General features: G+C 42.7%; 1 protein-coding gene and 1 long non-coding RNA gene across 6 annotated transcripts in view; one reads left to right on the top strand and one right to left on the bottom strand.

Moving 5' to 3' along the window:
- The window catches only part of LOC128851997 (uncharacterized), a 178299-nt gene that overhangs the window by 75965 nt on the left and 84623 nt on the right, over positions 1–17711 (top strand). The window contains exons 6-7 of one of the 3 annotated variants that reach the window (XR_008449595.1): positions 6545–6686; positions 9703–10598. The exons of 1 other annotated variant lie outside the window; for it this stretch is intronic. This is a non-coding gene — a long non-coding RNA (uncharacterized LOC128851997). Of the gene's footprint in view, positions 1–6544; positions 7773–9702; positions 10599–17711 lie in introns of those variants that run through there. One more of the 3 variants, XR_008449594.1, reaches the window with a different exon arrangement.
- Positions 1–17711, bottom strand: part of PDE5A (phosphodiesterase 5A) — a 134210-nt gene that overhangs the window by 64546 nt on the left and 51953 nt on the right. Inside the window, exons 2-3 of one of the 3 annotated variants that reach the window (XM_054064870.1) lie at positions 10605–10960; positions 7781–7883 (exon numbers count right to left, since the gene is read on the bottom strand). In XM_054064870.1, the coding sequence (XP_053920845.1) occupies positions 7781–7863 (83 nt within the window). In that variant the 5' untranslated portion in view covers positions 7864–7883; positions 10605–10960. Of the gene's footprint in view, positions 1–917; positions 6212–7780; positions 7884–10604; positions 10961–17711 lie in introns of those variants that run through there. The other 2 variants (XM_054064869.1, XM_054064868.1) reach the window with 2 other exon arrangements.

The raw sequence follows: 17711 nt of genomic DNA, 5'->3' as shown, positions 1-17711 counted from the left end.
TACCTGGGATGCAAGCTCCGATCCCCTGCTCGCTGCTGCCTTTCCCCGGGGGATGCAATTCCCGATCTCCAGCTCGCTGCTGCCTTTCCCCCGGGGATGCAATTCCCGATCCCCCGCTCGCTGCTGCCTTTCCCCAGGGGATGCACCCCAGCTCTCGGTCCTGTTCCCCTGGTCGCTGCTGCCCTTCCCCTAGGGCTGCAAGCCCCTCTCTCTGGCTCCCCGCTGCCCTTTCTTTGGGGATGCAAGCCCTGCTCCCCCACTGCCTTTCCGCTAGGGATGCCAGCTCTGCTCCTCGGCTGCCCCTGCCCCAGGGCAAGGAGTCCCCATCCCCTGCTCCCTGCTGCTGGTTGCAAGCCCCAACTCTTCGCCTCCTGCTGCCCTTCCCTTGGGGATGCAAGCTCTGCTCTCTGCTGCCCTTGGCCTGGGGCTGAGAGTCCAAATCCCTTGCTCCCTGTTGCCCTTCCCTTGAGGATGCAAACCCCAATCCCCTGCTCCTGCTGCCCTTTTCCCGGGGCTGCAAGCCCGGAGGTGTCAGCAAGGTGACAACCCCACAGGGCTCCCGAGCTCTCCCCGGAGCAGCTACTGTGCTTCCAAAGTACCAAGTTAAGGACCCGACCCGCCTTCCCGAAGAGATCAGATGCTATCTGAGGCTTCCACGTATTCCTATCTTCCTTCGCAGGGCAGGGAGACACCACACACAGCCCAGGGCTGGAGCCGGGAGGCGGGGAGAGCGCCCCAACCCGCATCTGCACGGCGGGGGAAGCCGCATGCGTTCAGGTTTTGCTTCTCCGAGGACGAGGGGGCAGCGGGAAGGATGGGGTTTTTTATTCTCTTTGGAGACGGCGAAGGGAAAGGGAAGAGCGACCTTTAGCCGGGAAGCAAGGACCTGCCTGTATCGCCGCCGCTCCTCGCCTTACCTCGTAGCTTTCCTAACAAAGTAAGAGCGGGTAAAGTCGCCGTGATCGTCCAGCCACGCTTCCAGCGCTTCCTGCTCCAGCGGGGGGAGGCAGCTGCGCTCCATGCTCCCGCCGCTCTGCCTCCGCCCGCCGCTCCTCGGGACGTTCCCTCCCCTCCCGGCTCCCCCCCCCGCCTCCGCCCCGCTCCCAGGTGCGGCTGCGGGGCTGGGCAGGGCCGGGAGACGGAGCCTTTTCCCGGGAGATGGAGAGAGTGGCTCGGGGGATGGAGGCTTTTTCCAGGAGCTGGAGCAAATGGCCCAGGAGCTGATGCCTTTTCTTGGGAGCTGGAGCGAATGGCCCCGAAACTGGAGCAAACGACCTTCAAACTGGAGCCTTTTCCCGGGAGCTGGAGCTGTTTGCCCCAGAGCTGGAGCGAATGGCTCAGGCATTCCCCACGAGGCTGGGCGACAACTGAGGAGTGATGAAAAAGTGAATTGTTCTGCCAAAGGCGATTTTCCTCCCTCATTCCCACTTCCCAGTTATCACCCGTTTCAGCCTGCTGTGAAGAAGTGGTAAATAGGATACCACTTCAGAGTATTTCCCTCTTTGGTGTCAATATATCATTTCTGATAGCACTCGTATCCAGGCTGGGGTCTAAAGCCCTGGCTTTTCAATCCCTCACGCCCACAGTGAGGATCTCATATCCATTTAGTAAGCACAGTCTAACTTTAAAGATGCTCCAGACTCACAGCTCCTACTGTCTCTGATATTAGACAGCTGGAGTTGACATTTTCCTTAATGCTGAGCATCGCTTTCACGCATTGTAGTTCTGTTCTAAGATAGACAAGTGCAGACATTTATACTAATTTATAATCTGCAATCACTAAAGCCCTTGCACAAAGTATGATGCACACATAAGGTTTCCTGTGTCATCACACACAGTACCTTTCAAGGAAAGATAGGAATAACAAATAGCAGTGCACGTCAGTAACAAGTGATAGAATGAGAGGAAGTGGCCTCAAGTTGTGCCGGGGAGGTTTAAATTGAATATTAAGAAGTATCATATAAAATGTTCAGTGCTACTCTTGCCTCCCCTTTCAGTGTATAAGAGGCGGCACACTTCAGCTGGAGCAGACATCCCTGCACACCTCTGCAGTTTTTTGCAGTGCCTGTCGCGACTTGACTTAAAGAGACTCCATGTACAGGCACTTGACTTACGGAGGTGGGATTCTGCAGCCTGAGAAGCGGCAGCAGCAGGAATGCTACAGCAAAGGGATTAAGAACCTGTCCGTGAGCTTGGGGGAGAAGTTTTCTCCTTTGTGTCACATCTGCATGTTAACACTCAGGTGGACATTTGTGTCTTTTCTTTGTGTGTACTACAAGGCACACAGAAAGGAACGTTTTAGACAAACGTTACTCTGTTGCAAAAGCAATCCCAGGACAAGTGTGTGTGGTGACCAAAGAGCAATGTGACGATAAAGTATAAGCCAGCTAAGAATAGCTGGAGGTGTCAGGCCGCTATTCCAGGCAAAGAGAAATCTTTCAGCAGAGAAATAAAAATGACCAAGCCTGCTGCATAAACAGATGACATGGCAATAAGTGAAGCCGATGTTTCTAGATCTAGATAGGAAAACCAAGAATGACCAAACACATGGAAACATCTTTTCTATAAAGAGGCAGAAGGAGTTTGTTTACAAAAGGATGAGTATAAATACATAATTCAATTACTGGTATTTAAAAAGATAGGATTTTCACCCTGTCTCGTAAGAGAATAACAAGGTAATGGTCAATAAAATTATGTCAGCTGTAATGTATAGCATCTCGTTTCACATAATTAGGAGTAGCACTAATAGAAATAAGCATTTATACTGTAGTAGCATCCAGTAAGCCCTAGTCAAGAACAGAGACTGTACTGAGCACTGTAAACATGTGATACTGACTACTAGGCAAGCTGAGAAGCACATAACATCCCTGCACTTCATTCTGCAGGGCTCTGGGACCCTTGGGTGAAGCCTTCCGCTTTGGAAGGCTGCCCAGGCTGGGCCAGTGTATGTACGTGCATGCCAAAGTGGGAGAAATTGGGCAGTGCAATAGTATCTTGTCCTTTGCTCCAAGTTGACAGCCACATTATTTACCCTACAGATAACAATCAGTAAATCCAATGCAAATTATTCTCTTCCTGTGAATTCAATGGCAAAGCAGCAGTTCAAAAGCAAAGCCACCCAAGCAAAGAACAACATAGTCTTTCCCAAAAGAAATAAAAATGGAAAATTTTTTTGGGGGAAAAGGATACTTTCTCTGTATCCAATGAATTTCCATGAATAATAATGAACATGCTGTTTTCATTTTTAAGGTGACAGGAGGGGATGAAGGCCAAGCATAACAAAATAGTGGATGGTAAAAGTGGAAAAAGTCTTCTATAATTTTGGCTTCCAAAGAGCTCTCAAAATGCTCCGTGTATCTTAGCTCACGCCCAGCTTATTAGTTTATTGCCAGAATTCAGACGACAGAATTGATGTGCAGTAGCCATAAACCTGGAAAGGATTTGTAGTAATGACAGACAAATAAACACACCCAGTTCAAGTTTGGAAGCTGCTTGTGGCAAAGCAGCACGCTTGACAGCTCAGCATTGGAGCCAGGATGCTTTTCCAGCGCTAGGCCATTCTACAGCAGGACTAGTTGTTGGAAAAGCATTTTAGCTGAAGACTTTAGTTCATATATTTTGCAAATATAAAGAAGGTGGGGTATTTTTGTATGCCCAAGGCACATAAATTAGAAATGCTGCTAACTCATTATAGTTAATAAGAACAAATATGGAAGTATGTAATCAGACAAGAAGTATTTATGTGGTATTTTATGCTCCAAGAACTCGATGTTCAAACTAATTTGGAAGTAATTTATTTCTATATTGTTTCCCTTTAAATGACAAGAAAATAAGATTTCAAATGTCGCCATAGTTGCCTTATTTGTCTGACTTATTAGATGAATTGGAGCAGCATGTAGCTTTGCTAAGAAGTGGGAACTGGCTGTCTTTCTATTGTCCCCTAAATCTGGAAAACAGTTGGTCCATTTTGGCTCCTAAAACAAGTTTAGGGCTGTGCTATATTGCCAGCGAGGCTAGAATATGTTAAGGTAGAGGAAACTGTTCTGCTTCTTTATTAGCCAGCACTTTTACATACCCGTGCAAACATGCGTGCAGTGGAAGAATCCTAATATTGGTAAAGCAAGTTTCCATTTCCCTTCCATTATTTAAATTAAATAAAGAGTGAAATAGGAACTTGATTCCAATTCATTTAAAATCTAATTGTTACTTTAGTGATGGAAATACTGAATCCTGAGAATGTCTTATCAGTTTATTCTCTCAGTCCTTTCCAAATAATTACTGGAAGTGCTTCCCAAATAAACACAGTTATGCAGAGCCCCTCATTCGTTGCATAACCTGCCTTCTCCACTGGGATAACATTGCATATGTCCTGCAGGAAGCCATGTAAAATAGTAGCTTCCTCCTGCTTTGATTCGAATGTGATTGAGCATTTGCGTCAATCAAAGTACCACGTGAAATTATTGTTAACCTCAGGCGCAACTTATGGCCATTTCGTCTCGTCCTATCACTTGTCGTATGGGAGAAGAGACCTTACACCTACCTAACTACAATCTCCTTTTGGACCAATTTGGTTTAGGATTGTATGGGCTGCTTAAGCACACATGAGAAGGAGAACCCTGACTCATAGCCTTCTCATATACTAACCTAACAAATGGAGTTTCTAAAGGCTCTCTGTCATCACAAATTATTAGTATTGTTTGTGTCAGTACCAGCTTTTGGTTTTCTGGAGGTGCTTTTTTTCAAGATGTTTTCCCAACAGTGATCTCTCTGAAACCACAAAGAGGTGTAATAGGACCAGCTCCTAGCAGCTATTTCCCATCTTGTACAAGAAGAATAACTTTTGCCTACACTTTGCTCTGAGAATGTGGGTCTGCTTGGGTCTATTATTACCATTTATTTCTTTCCAGAGTCACTGCTTTTCAACAAACCATTTTCCATCTTGGACATGAGACTGATTTTCTTTGTTTTTTTAATGAACAACTTTGCCTTCTCTGTGTTTAAACATAGTCCGACCTTACTAAATGATGTTAGTTGGTCTGTATTAATGGTCTGCCCTTCCGTTTATTTATCACTCCATAACTTTTTGTAATTTGCAGCTTTTCCCAGCAATAATTTTACGTTTTTCTTCAGATCATTCAGAATAGTTTGGGCCCATTTAGTATGAACTACCCTGACATTATACATCACAGGGGGTTTTGCCAAAAATGCTGTAAAGTTGTTAACCAAAGACCTACAGAAATCTCATAGAAGTTTCCTTTATCAAACTAATTCAGAATCATAGAGGAAAATAGGAAGGTTGTTTTTTTCCTGACAAAACTAATTTTCTATGTTGGCTAGCGTTAATTGTACTATCATCCTTTAATTGTACTCTGGTTGCTTCCTGTACCAGCCTTCCCATCAGTTTTCCTGACATTGATGTTTGGCAAAATGATCTGCAGTTTCCTTATTAAATAATGGAACAATGCTTGCTTCTCCTTTGTCTTTGGGAACTTGCATAGGATCTCGAGCCATGTTTTTCTTATTTGGTTCTGTTCCATTTTATGTAACTGAGGTTTAGGGTTAATATCTGTTAAACAGATACTGTTTTACGTCCTGATATTTTGGAATTTTAGTAGTGAATATATGAATTTCTGCTTTGATAGATCCCATGAAGAATATTTGGGTGGCACAGAGCTGGTTAATCTTTCTAGTACTGTTTGTTACTACCACATAACCTTCATAACCCGGGATATAACATTCACGGATGTGTATATGCAGTTGGAAATATATGTATGTGTAGCGTATATGCAGTTATGAAATGTCATTGCTTTCTGTCTTACCCTAATGCGTAAAACTGCTGTTTAGTTATTGCTCTGGGAACTCCATGCAGAATCTGCTGTACATTGTCTAAGGTGCCCAGAAAATTTCAATCACAATGTAGTCCCACTATAAATGGATAAGAGCTATAAATTTGGCTCATGCCAAAGGTTTAAAGTATTCTATGGATCTAAAATTATACTCTCCCACTGACATTATTTACTTAGAGTAATAGAAGCCTTGATCCTGTCCAGACTCCAAAGTAATTAAACTGTTGAACATTTCCTATTGATCCATGAGGAAGACGTTCTCGAAAGATGAGGTGTTCCTTTGACCTAGTTTGCACTCTTTCTGACCTATTAGGAAGAACCATGCTTTAGTCAAACTGTGATCTGATTTACCCATGAGAGGAAACATCACTGGTATTCTACAGAGAATCAAAGAATCATTAAGGTTGGAAAAGACCTTTAAGATCATCCAGCCCAACTGTTAGCCCACTCCCACCATGCCTGCTAAACCATGTCCCCAAGTCCCATGTCTACACATTTCTGAACACTTCCAGGGACGGAGACTCCACCACTGCCCTGGGCAGCCTATGCCAATGCTTCACCACTCTTTGAATAAAGAAATTTTTCCTAATATCCAATCTAAACCTCCCCTGGTGCAACTTGAGGCTGTTTCCTCTCATCCTAGCGCTTGTTACTTGGGAGAAGAGATCAGCACCCACCTCACTGCAATCTCCTTTCAGGAAGCTGAGGAGGGCGATATGCAGTACTGGTTCTGGAAAAATAACTATGAATGAAAATCACCACTATACTTTCTAAAGATCACATGCGGAGTCAGGACTCCATTGTACTGGAAGCTGTACCACAAATGTATCTCTTGCTTGGGTGGATATATCATCAAATACTTATTTTTAAAAAAATTTTTGGAAGGAGGGAGTGAGGGAATGGAAGTTTGTACCCAGTGAAGCACTGAATCTACAAGTAAACACAGAATAGATCACTGAAGTATTATGCAGTGGGCACAAAAATTGTTTTCAGGGCATTTTAGGACTGCATGGCATATCATGGAATCACAGAATGGTTTGGGTTAGAAGGGACCTTAAAGCTCATCCAGTTCCAACGCCCTGCCATGGGCAGGGACACCTCCCACTAGACTGGTAATTAAGTAAAGAGTTAGCCTGTAATTGTGAAGGATCTACAAAAACTTAAACAGTAAACAAGGTGAATAAAGACATAACTTATGTATGACATTGATATTACAGCTTAAAGGGGTAACCACCAAATCTTTGGTGTTCTGAACAAGCAAGGAAAATGTGTAAGAAAAAATAGTTTGTAACTCAGGCTGCCTGCAGCACTGCTAAATGAATGTATTAGACTCATAAGGCATTTTAACTGCACAAGAACAAAGTGTGTGAGCAGTCAGATTGAAGAGAGGTTATACGTGAGTACAGGTCTGTTTCTTGACCCTACTTCATTTTCTCAGAGAGATAGGGCATACTCAGGATCCTTCCATTTTCTCCTTCAGTTTTCATGCCTGTCCCTCCAGACATCTGCGGTGTAGACATTTGCTCAGCCATGGGGGTCTGAATGAACCTATTCACAACGTCCCATTGCTGATCCCCAATCAGCTGCAATCTGATGGAGAGGTGTTCCCCACGGCAGCTCTTCAGGCTGCCTCATCTCTGTTTTTTCTAAGCTTTGGCTGACCTGAGGACCTGCAGCCTTCAAAACCTTTTGATACTGCCTAACTAGTTTCTGTCTGGTAAATAAAAGAAGAAAAGTATTAGAGCAAATTCAGTGAAGTGGATCTTTAGAGCCTCCCACGAAAAAGCTCTGGGTCAGCACCACCTTGCTTTCCTGACGAAGCAAAACTCTATTTCATAGGAAAATACTGAGCGTTCCAAGAGATGCCGGGTCCAAATTGTCATGGCTACATACCTTTTTACACTTGCCGCTCTGTTTCTCAAATTGCTACTTACATGTCATCGCTGGCAGGTTGCACACTGTCCGATCTCTGTGGTGGGGGTTGCCCGTGGCCATGTGTCTCTGCAGCATTTAGCATAATTGGTGCTTCATGAGCTGCTGGGAAACCAATACAAATGACAAAGTAAAAACAATTTGTGTTGGAACCCAAATACCATTTGCATCTCTTAAAAGCTTTTCTATTAATCAGCATCCTCACATTAGATCAGTGAGGACAGCAATAGTTGTCACTGCTGCTATACCACAGGTGGCTATAATGAAGTGGAAAGTTTATGTGATTTGACTCAGGCTATAGAGAAAGTTTCTGTCACAGCTAAAGATGAGTCACTTGTATTTTGTGTTGCCTTTGGTCTTCTAAACCACTGTGGAACTGTTTTTTAATCTGTCTGTGCTCTGTATAACTAAGGGAGTTGCACAACTACTTCTAGCAGTTTATAGCATGTCCTACAGAGTTATGTCAACCACACGTTGCAGGCTGCAAGCAACACCACTTGATTCTCAAAAGTGGCAGACCTGCTGTGATGTCTTTGTTCCTGGAAAGATAACGTGAGTGCCTGAAAACAGCATGTACCTCACTGGTGTCTGCCTGAGCTGCTGGCCTATGGGCTCAGGGTGGCAGAGAAACTCAGCCACTCAGCCCCGAAAACGGGTAACTGTCTCATCCCTGAGCGGGACCAAGCTCATAGGGGTACTCTGAGGGAGCTCGGCACTAGGCAGCTCTGGAGTATAACAGAGATTTAGTGCCCGAATGGGGACACCAGCACAGATGGAGGTGATTCTACTCATCTCTTTAAGCATTTGGTTAGATACCTTGGGATTTGAAATGCCAGCAGTGCCATATTTAAGCTGTCATGGAAACTACAGCCAAGCATCAGGAGCAGGATTTTTCACTTTTAAAAATTAGGCATAGATTTGTTTTGGTAGAATATGAAATTGTGGACTGTGGCTTTCATCCTTCAAAAGCAGCAAGTCTCCTATCTGATAAAGGAGGCAAGTACCTGCACATTAGCTATTGTGGCACCCCACTTTTAAAGCCTTCAATGTAGATTTTAGACCAGGGGAGAGCAAAGCTGCCAGGCAGAGCTGGGTACACAAGGACGGTGATATGGAAAAAAGCATATAGTTTTGCTAAGCTGTTCCAGTTTGGAACAACAATATTAAGGAGACACTTGAGGAGGCTACAACCCCTTCTAGCTGCTAGTGAGCTACTGGCTGCCCTTGACATTCCTGCTCTCTAGATGCAAGGTCTGGTCTCTGTTTAGAAACCTGAAGAAAAAAAAAAGAAATCATTTTCATTTCTGCTTATTGAATTTATCTTAGTTATATTTATTCCCCCAGTAAAATAGTTATGTGGAAACAAGCTCGCGTGATGTACTCACAGCTTGAATAATAATAATATAAGCCCCCTTGAGGAAACGAAATGTGGCACAGTATGGGCCAGCCTGCGAGGGCAAGCGAGTGCTTGCCAGCTACAGCCTGGCTTCTCAGTTCATCCTGCTCCAAACACAAACATATACCCCACTTTTTTCCTTTTTTCCATAGGAGACTGGATGACAGCTGTGAAATGGACAAAAAGACAGGATTTCTTTGTGTGTGTGGTACATGGCCTTTATCTGTCAGTTTGTTTTCCTTTGTTAGTGGTGTAGAAGGGGGACTTTCTGTGTTTTATAACAGTTTTATGTTGCCTGGAGTGCATGGTAAATGCTGGCAGTACAGTGATGCTAAGGGAAAAGCATATGGAGAAAAGTGTTATAGTACTGGACTTCAACAGACCATGAGACCTGAATTTGCAGAATATGCATTTTGGTTATAGCTTCCAAAATCTGTTCTATCTCTCACAGCTGACTTAATGGGTTTTGTAAGGAAAACCCACTGATGATTAAATTTGTATTGACAAGATTGGATTCTATGTTTACAGGAAATGGGCCACTGCAGTCACCCCTGAACCACATCTCTCCCTCTGCTCTTCCTTTAAGGTCCCAAAAACCCAGGCTCAATCAGGAAACGTTTGCCACTGTATTTTCTTTCAGTGCAAAGGAAATGCAACATGTTATTGATAACTGACCACAGCAGTTCTTGTGATAAATTCACGTCTTCTGTCAGTCTGCTGTTTAAGTGTCTTTCAGACATGGATTGCTTCATCCTTCCAGCATTTCTGTCTTAGGCAATATCTTTTTGTTAGTTTATAGGAGACAAATCACAGCTATTCCCTTTAGTTCCTTAGTGGCTGACTATTAATTTCTTGATCTCTGTCTGTGTATGAATAAAAATACGACCTTGTTTTGCTACTTAAAAGTAGTTTGGGGAGATAAGAGAATACCAACTTGTCTGGAAGGAAAACCAGCAAAAGGAAAAAAAACAAATCCATCTTCTTGATGGTTTTGAATTTTCAGTGAGGTTGAAATGTATTCATTTTGTATGAACTAATATTCAGTTTAACTGTTGCATGGAGTTTAATACTAACATTATATAAAAGGGATGTTGCCCTTGCTGTAATCTTGTAGTTCTGTTGCTTGCTATGGTATGAATTATTTAGAATGGAAAATGTGTAACAAAAAGTATGTAAATATAGATACAAACAAAAGGAACAGGAATTGGAATTCTATAATGGTTATAGTTACTAAGAAAGGAGGAAGATAAAGAAATAGAAGTTGTTGTTAAGCTAGTCAGTAAAGTTGAAAGTGAACACTGCAAGTTCTCTTGAGTGCTTTCCGCTCATAAAAACTTGTAGAATGTAGATTCTAACACAGATAGAACCCCGCTGAGTGTTGAGCTGAAACATGCACAGTGCGTTTGTTTTGATTTGCCAACAGTCCTTACTTGCTGTGGTGCTCCCTGAAGGTTTGGGCTGTCTTTCATTCCAAGTGGCTCAAAGCATCAGGACAGTTTGGTCGCTTTATATCTCAGCAGGAAAGCTTCAGATTGAAACAACCTCCCTCATTCAAAAACAGAATTTCTTTCTTTTTCCTTCTTCTTTCCCCGTGGGATTCTTGCTCTTTCTGAAGAGCTATGCTTGTGAACAGTAATAGAAAATAATTTCTGAAGCTCTTACTACAAGTCAATAAAAAAAAAGAGTGAAATGTCTTTCAGATTGTATGTTTGTCTCTGTCTTTGAATATATGCCAGTTCCTTTAATTCCAGGATCCTTCAAATCTGTTAGCCAGCGTCAGGCAAATCTGGTGGGAAGATAAAGGGAGTGAAATAGTGTGAACATCTCAAAGCAATGAGAACCCCACTGAGAAGAGAAACAGTGTTAATGCCCTCAATGAGAGTGGGAGTGTCACAGAACATCTCAGGAGAGGACAGGACCTGCAGTAGAGAGCTCTACAGTCAGCAATGGTGGAGCTTCCATTGGAGCTCTCAATGGGTCCAGATAGGTGTTAGGCAGGGACATCTCTCCTGTGTGGGTTCTTTGCTGCCTGCAGTGTTAGTATAATTAAATTAAAAATCTGCCAGTCACAAAATGCAAATAGAAAAAACTCAGCTGGATTTATTCTGATGCTCTCAGGAAAAACAGCTCTCCCACTTTGGGCTGGACTCTTTCTTCTTTCCTTCTGATTAGGTTGAGCTTAAACATTTCCTACCACTACTTCAAAAACCAGTGTGGAGATAGCTTAACTGTCATTTGCCCTCCTATTTTTAGTTTCTGTTTGGAAGAATCAGAGAAAGGTCCCTCTGCATGTTGCCCATCACCTTAGAAATACCCTTCTGGCTTCCAGGTCAAGAATAAATTTCGTTTCTGGTATCTCTAGTGCTCTCAACGCATTTTTCCATATACCTTTTCATTGATGCTCTTACCATCACCAGTGCTTGAAAATCCTCTACACTGTAGTGGAAAAGCATAATGTCCTCTCCTATTCAAATCTCAGAAAACTCCTCACAGATTAGTGGAATGGCCCTGGGGAGCTGTTCCAGTGCTCCACCACCTCCTGGGGGAAGAACCTTTCCCTAATGTTCAACCTAACCTTCTGCCACACATCTTCCTGCCATTCCCTCGAGTCCTGTCAATGGTCACCAGAGAGAAGAAATCAGCACCTGCTCCTCCTTCTTCTCTTGTGAGGAATCTGTATGAGACCCAATGAGATCTTCCCTCAGTCTTGTCTTCTCCAGGCTGAACAGACCAAGTGACTTCAGCTGCTCCTCATACAGCTTCCCCTCAAACCCTTCACCAGCTTTGTGGCCCTCTTGTTTCTCAGTATCTAGAAACAGGAGTGAATAGCAATGAGAGCCATTGTTATCCAACCGTGCACACTGGTGGTTCTGGTTTATTGATGCCCTTTTGATCTCACTGCATTACTGCTCACAGACCTCTGCTGCTCTGCGAAGGTCTTCAGGACACGGACCAGGCCTTTGTGTTTGGTACATAGTGTTGTTTCTGTTCTCTTGCTGTGTGTCTTGACCTTTAAAAGACAACTCAGAGCCTGCCAAAATGTGTTTTATTTAATCAAGAATCTAATTCAGAACAGCAAATCTCTGTTGTAGGCTTGAAATTCTCTTTGTGTACTCTTCATGCCAACCTAACTTTGCCCACACAAATGTTCATGAGGCTCATATAAAAAGAGATGTAAACATAGAAGAGAAGGCCTTCAAAAGCATGAGAAAAGCTTTTCTTAATATTTACCACCTTTCTTGTTGATAAAATGGGCAATTTGATTTCAGATTAATCTGGCTTTATTCCAAAAATGAGAAAAACATAAGTGATATTTTATTCCTCAGCAGAGGGGGTTAATCAGTGAGCTAAGCACAACACAATAAAATGACACCATTCAAAGACAGCCATTAAAGGTAAAAACACTTGTGTAATCAACCACAATGTTCCCTTCAATACAGGACATCACAAAAATCTGTTTGTGTGGCAGGCCTTGTTGATTTTCACTGGCTACAAAGCAGAATAGAAATGTTCTACAGAAACCCTTGGGTGCTAAAGCAGGAAGGTGGCTGTGTGACCGGAGCCGTCTGACCCTGGCAAAGTACCGGGCTGTAAGCTCGGTGCCTAAAGAAATCATTTAAAAAATCAGTGCTAGGAGGAGAACTTGCTGTTTTATTAATGTTTATCAGATTAAAGAAGTGAAATAACTGACGCAACATGAGCAGAGTATAAAAGCAGGGGAGTGAAAGGAAAAAATGCTTTTGAAGTGTGCCATGGCCTCTCTCAGAGCCTCTCATCCACCTCCCTTCCAGTTCACCCTGTCAAACAGCTGGCATGGTGTGTGCTCCACCGATGAGCAGCAGTATTCACACAGCTTGTGCTTGGTAGTTCCTAGACAGCTTCCAGACTTTTGGCAGAAGCATTCACAGGTGTTTGACTCACCGAGATGGGACAGGAATTCATTGAAAAGGGATATGAAGTTAATACACAGACTTGTCTTACTGTGGTCTTTATCAGACTCTGTAAAGTCCATCTCTGTGGATCTGCTAGGAAATGATGCATGCATATTGCACTAAAATTCCTTCTTGAAAGTTATCTATCCCAGAAAATACTCTCTTTCTGCTTTTGTTTGTATGTAAGAGTTTTGCTGTGCTTCTGAAAGGCACTGATCTGTCGCTGCTGGGGCTGAGGTCCTTGTGCACAGAGCACAGGGCACGGCTCACTCTTCAACGAGCCTTTTACTGTGCCTGAGCCATGATGCAGGTTTCCGTGTCCTAAACGAATCTCTGCCTGTTCACATCCCTTGGCTCCCTGAGGTCAGTGCAATTTTGCCAATAAGTGAAAGTAGTAATGACTTTCTTATGCTGACACGGTCTGGAAAAGGACTGGGATGGAAAACCTCACTTGTCGCACATTGCCAAACAGCCTCCAGATGGGCAGTGGGCTTGGTTCCTACCAACTAGAGGATTTCATTGAAAGGAGAAAGCTTGGGGCAGCACATACATGCTATTTCCTTAAACGTGTGTTCTCCTACTAGTTGTGGTTTAGCTAATTCACTGGGCCTGGCTGCTCTGCAGCTTCTGGTTTTCTAATTCATTGCTGCTGCTGGACGTCCCAGCAGCCTAGCAGGGGTGTGAGGCTGGAGTAGCGTCCTTCTCTATACCACACATTTGCTGTGGTTGACTGCATCAAGAGCTTTTACCCTCAGGACAGCTCCATGGAATACTGCTGTCACCCCAGTCCTTCTCAGCATTCCTGTCAGAGTGGTAGGGAGGTTCCTCAGGATTAATGCCAATACGTGAGAGCACAGAATTCAAACCAAATCTTTTCTATTTCTAAGACTATTCTTAAGGAGTAAACCTGTCCCTGTAGAAATCAGTGGAAACTGAGGTAACCCTAAGTGTACATTTACAGGAAAAGAGAAAAACGCACCAGTGACAGACAACAGAGAATCTAATTTTTCCCTTTTCACCACATGTGATGCAATGAACGGTGAGCACTGTATTTGCTGGCAAAGGAGGGAAGTCTGGGGAATCTATTCATTTTCCTCCACATTTAAACAAATACTTTCTCATAACCATGACCAAGAAAGGAAGCAAAAGTACTTAGCAAACTTATATTAAGTGTTCTAACTCAATGTTTATATTTTGTTCCTGAAAAATACACTGGCTGTATTGATAGCCTAGTAGTGTTCAGCTCCGGCAGCGTGTTGTGGGAGAGGGCTCACTGAGTATTTTTAACCTTGTATGGAAAGTTCATTTTGTTTTCAAAATACCTGCAGCTCGGAACACTCTGAGCCATTCTACAACAAAACTTGTAGCCTTCAAGGAAAGTTCATACGACTCCCACAGGGCAATTGTGTCTGGGAGAAGCAAACTGGTAGCGCCCAGTGACAGGACTCCCTCTGAGGAAACTTTCCCTAACTTTCTAGGATTTTGGTAACGTGGTTTTAAGATAGACATCTTGTGAATACCATGGACACTCCTGTTGGAAGAGGATTTCTTTCAACCAGATAGACTAATTCCAAATTGCTGTGTCATGCCACTGCTAGCCGAAGTTTTATAGATTTTCATTTTAATGGATAAACTTGTGATTTTGCTCACTAATCTGAAATTTTCTGAAGATAAACATTAATATTTATGAAATTGTACACTGTTCCCATAAATCCGTAGTTTCAGGTATCATGTCAGAAGTTCTTGCTTTGGGAAACACAAATCAGATTTTAAATACATGATGGAAAAGATAATTGAGTCTTGAGAAACAAAAATATTTAAATGTTGTTCACATTTTATTCTCATCGCATTCATTTTGAACATTTCATGCTACAGTTCCCTTGTGTGTAAGTAAACTTCTACTGATTAAGGATGAGCTGCAGCTTCCAAATGCCATCTCCAAAGAAAAAAAGAAAAATAATGAAGAACTATTGTTGTATTTTAAGAATACATCCCAATTATCAAAATAATGGCCCTCCTGCCAGAGAAAGGTTAAGTCATAAGCTGCATTGCATGGCAGATCTGGTATTTGTAATGAATCATGTTGTCCTTGCCCAGCTTTGTTTTCCTCGGGGAATTCCTATGATTTTTGCAGAGTTAAAAGAAAATACTTTGCTTTTACTTACTAGCTGCCTTGAAAGAAATGAAATTAATTGTAATGATGAAAAAAAGGGAGGAATTGTGAAAGACAGGTGTTCTATGGCAATAATTGTTTCATATTTCTCTGATGACAACCGGATATGATGCCTAGATTCATGGCCATCATTACCTTCACCGAGTGCAGTAAGGTAGTAGAAGCATCACAGACGTAGGGTGAGAAACTGCTACAGAATACCTGGATTCAGCTTTGCTGTCCATTTCACTGCCATATTCTCATCACTACCTTAAAACTAAATAAGTTTTCAAAGCACAGTTTTTATGCGGTGGGTCAAATTCTTCTTTTTGCTCTGTGCTGTATATTTCAAGTGACTCATTTCTCTAAGGTTTACCAAGATTTATGCCAAAGTAGTGAGAATTGGAAGCTTTTTTAAAATGACTTTTTGTCCTCTTCAGGATATTTGCCTGAAGTGGTATTTCTATCAGAACTGTAAGGAAGCACCAAGTCTGGATAGATGTAATGTGTTTATTTCAGCTTGGTTGTTTTGCTTTTAAAGCTGTTATTATTTTCTTTACATTATCAGATTCAGCTTATTCTAAAATAACATTTTTTACTGCTTGTGGACCACAACAATTTATAGAAATGGTCTTATCTCTGTCTCCAGTGCTGTCTTTGGAATGCTTGGTACTGTCTGTCAGTCTGGATATCTCCGAGTGACTTATAGAGTGGATGGGCCAGACCAGCTTGATGACCTTGGCTACTATACAGGTAGGGCAGTGATGTTCAGTGAGAGATCAGGGTAGATACAGGTTATGATCAAATGAAGGAAAACCAAATCCCCTGGATTCTAGAATATTTGTTCTGATGCTTTACGGACCATATTCTCCATAACTCTGTGAGCTTAATTTAGATTCACATTGGCAAGTAGAGGAGATTCAGGTCATTTTTGCTCACAAATAAGAGGTATAAAAGGGAAAACAACACAGGGACTTGACAATAATTTCTTGGCAATTCCAACTTCCCGTTAGAAGCACACACAGAGAGGCTTTTTTCAAGATGACGCAGATGTCTCCGCGCATCCATAGCTTGGGAAGATGCAGATGGACTCATGTTTTGAGAAAAAACAACAAGCAGTCAGTTTGGAGAGGAAAAGGAGCCTTTGATGTTTTGTGGCTGTTGCTTTTTGATAGAGGCATGTACAGGCAGTCAGCCCTGCTGGAGCAGAGGCAGAGCTGGGTAGCGCAGCACAAGTGCTCCGTCCTGGAGCTCCACAGGTGCCAGTCCTGGTCATAGAGTCAGAGTGCGCTCTGCCACGCACGGGTGGGATGGAGGGAGTGTGCGGCAGACATGGACAGGCTCCAGTGAGACCTGGCTGGCAGCTCTATCTATCTATATCTATCTATATCTATCTATATCTATCTATATCTATCTATATCTATCTATGCTCAGGCACAGCCAGAGGTACACGATGTGGGGGGCTCAGCGTGGGCCGGGAACACACCAGCATTGTTCAATCTGCTTTTCTGTTTGAATTGGCTTCTTCATGGAAAAGAATTTCCGTCTCAGAAATTAATCTATGGCTGAGGTGCAGCAATAAAATACCTGTGGAATGATGGGTGGAAAGCTGGAACTATGAACCAGAGACACACTGAGTACCTTAGCAGCTCAAGTTCTCACTTTCATGGGGGGGAGCTTCCAGCACTGCTGTTTCTTCCCAAATTCAAGCAGAGATTTAGTTATGCTTCCTTCTGATTTTCTTCTGGTTTTGTCTTATTGTCTAGTTTTTAGTGGCTTGAGTTAGAATTCCTTATCTCCATTTCTGTCACTGTTGTGATCTAGGATGACTTTCATTATAACTGATTATTTTATATAACTAATTATTAATTTATTTCTGGGCATAAGTAAATAAAAACCAGTCTCTGACTGAAATAGTTGCCATTGTTATTTAACTGAATTTGGCCAGAAGGTACACTGTAAATATGCAGGATCTACTTGGTCGTAGGTCACATTTCACTTGCCTTCAGCACTGGAGCATTCATCTCTGATTCAAAATCATTATTTTGCCACCTATAAAGACATTTGAGGTATGAAAGTACGTTACTGACTGGAAGTGGAAAAAGTTGCCAATTTATCTTTTCTAACAGATCATCTGGGAATTGGCAAACTGTCACACAAGTATTTATTCCTATGGCTGACATAAGAAGGATTGCACTGCCTGCTTTGACATTTCCATCCAGGACAATTAAAAGCCTATGGCTTGTACAGGAAACAATTTTGTCTCCTTTTGAAATTTCCTGTGCTGTAGGTGACACCAAGCAATGCTCTGAGTGGATCAGAGATATTCAAGGCCAGGTTGGATGAGACTTTGAGCAGCCTGATCCAGTGAGAGGTGTCCCTTACCAGGACAGGGGGATTGGAACTGGGTGATATTTAAGCTCTCTTCCAATCCAAACCATTCCAAGAGTATA

Source organism: Cuculus canorus, chromosome 4, assembly GCF_017976375.1.
Source record: "Cuculus canorus isolate bCucCan1 chromosome 4, bCucCan1.pri, whole genome shotgun sequence".
Classification (NCBI taxonomy): Eukaryota; Metazoa; Chordata; class Aves; order Cuculiformes; family Cuculidae; genus Cuculus; species Cuculus canorus.
The sequence above is the reverse complement of the archived record's forward strand: the minus strand, read 5'-3'. Positions and strand labels throughout refer to the sequence as shown.